The sequence below is a fragment of the Coffea arabica genome, chromosome 5e (assembly GCF_036785885.1).
Source record: "Coffea arabica cultivar ET-39 chromosome 5e, Coffea Arabica ET-39 HiFi, whole genome shotgun sequence".
Lineage (NCBI taxonomy): Eukaryota > Viridiplantae > Streptophyta > Magnoliopsida > Gentianales > Rubiaceae > Coffea > Coffea arabica.
In genome coordinates, this window is record NC_092318.1 from 8,329,897 (window position 1) to 8,332,067 (window position 2,171).

Below are 2,171 nucleotides of genomic sequence, written 5' to 3' on the forward strand. Positions count from 1 at the left end.
TTACATAAACTCTTGTATGACTCCTGAAGAAAAGAAAGAGTATGTTGATTTGCTGCTCGAATTCAGGGACGCCTTTGTCTAGAATTACTCAGAAATTCCTGATTTGGATCCAAGAATCGACGTTCATAATTTGTCTGTCAAGAGAGGAATAAAACCTGTCAAGTAAACTCAAAGGCGCTTTCGGCCCGAATTGATTCCTCTGATAGAAAATGAAATAAATAGATTGATTGAAACTGGGTTCATACGGGAAGTGAAATATGCAACATGGATTTCAAACATTGTCCCTGTGAGGAAGAAGAATCGGCAAATCCGAATTTGTGTGGATTTTCGAGACTTAAATGAGGCTTGCCCCAAAAATGATTTTCCACTCCGCATTACAAAATTGACGGTAGATGCTACAACCGGCCATGAAGCACTATCTTTTCTCGATGAATCGTCTGGCTACAATCAAATACGCATGGCACCCGAGAATGAGGAGCTCACTGACTTCCGCACCCCCAAGAGAATTTATTGCTATAAAGTAATGCCGTTTGGCTTGAAAAATGTTGGAGCGACATATCAAAGGGCAATGCAAAGAATTTTTGACAATATGCTCCATAGAAATGTGGAGTGCTATGTTGATGACCTTATGGTAAAATCAAAGAAGCGAGAGGATCATATTCAAGACTTTCGAAGAGTTTTCCAACACCTTCGGAGATACCAACTGAAAATGAATCCTTTGAAGTGCGCATTCGGAGTCACTTCTGGCAAGTTTCTCGGTTTTATCGTTCATCAACGGGGAATAGAGGTCGATCGATCTAAAATTGATGCCATTATGAACATGCCTGAACCGCAAAATATTCATTAATTAAAGAGCCTTCAAGGGAAGTTGGCTTATATCCGAAGGTTTATCTCTAATTTGGCCGGACGATGCCAACCCTTCAGTCGATTGATGAAGAAAGGGTGCCCTTCGAGTAGGATGAATCGTGTAGGAATGCTTTTACAAGCATCAAAATGTACCTCATGAATCCACCAGTGTTGGCTACGCCCATCTCAGGAAAACCATTGATTCTCTATGTTTCTACTTAAGAACTGTCGGTTGGAGCCTTACTTGCTCAAGAAAATGATGAAGGTAAGGAGAATGCGCTGTATTACTTGAGTCGGATGATGACATCTAACGAGTTGAATTACTCACCCATCGAGAAATTGTGTTTGGCACTTGTATTTGTCATTCAGAAGTTGAAACATTATTTTCAAGCACACACTATTCGACTCATATCTAAATCTAATCACATTAAATATGTCATGGCAAAACCTGTATTGTCTGATCGACTCGTGAGATGGTACCTCCAGTTTCAACAATTTGAAATTATTTATGTACCTGCGAAGGCTGTCAAAGGACAAATATTGGTAGACTTTTTAGCCGATCATCCCATACCTGCCGAGTGGGAGTTGACTGATGAACTCCCCGATGAAAAAGTGTTTATAGTCGAATCCCCGTGGTCGATGTATTTCGATGGAGCCGCGCACCGTGACGGAGCTGGTGCAGGAGTTATCTTTTATACTCCTGAATCAGATATATTGCCATACTCTTTCACTTTAACACGTCGGTGTTCAAACAATGTGGCCGAATATCAGGCATTGATTCTCGGTCTGGAAACGGCCGTAGACATGAAGCAGTTGCATCTTAGGGTCTATGGTGATTCCAAATTAGTGGTAAATCAATTTCTTGGTATTTATGATGTCAAGAAGCCTGAATTGATCCCATATTATAAGTATGCAAGACAACTCATGGGATATTTAGATAATGTCACTATAGAACATATCTCTAGGAAGTTCAACCAACAAGCCGACTTTTTGGCAAGGTTGGTGTCCATGATCACTCTACCTTCTCATCGAAATCAAATTTCAATATGTCAAAGTTAGGTCATACCTCCAATGTTTGATGAAGAAGATGGTGGTGAGGAAGAAAATATTTATCATATTTTTGTCCATGAGATCGAAAATGAGGATTGGCGTCACCTCATCATTGATTACCTTAATCATGGAAAGTTATCAGAAGATCCTAAGAAAAGGATTGATATACGTCGTCGAGCGCCACGTTTCATTACTACAAAGGGACGCTTTACCGAAAATCATTCGATGGGGTATTTCTGCGATATCTTGGAGAAGATGAAGCTATGCAAGCAATG

General features: G+C 40.3%; 1 protein-coding gene across 1 annotated transcript; it reads left to right on the plus strand.

Annotated features, from left to right (window-relative positions):
• The first annotated feature begins 1,284 nt into the window (after positions 1-1,284).
• Positions 1,285-1,905, plus strand: LOC113743826 (uncharacterized). Its single transcript, XM_027271924.2, has one exon. It carries the CDS (start codon positions 1,285-1,287, stop codon positions 1,903-1,905), a length of 621 nt encoding a protein of 206 aa, XP_027127725.2.
• Positions 1,906-2,171: the final 266 nt, after the last annotated feature.

What these genes read in the sequence shown, in the direction of transcription:
- LOC113743826 (XM_027271924.2), top strand. Translation starts at nt 1,285, where the DNA reads ATGGCAAAACCTGTATTGTCTGATCGACTCGTGAGATGGTACCTCCAG.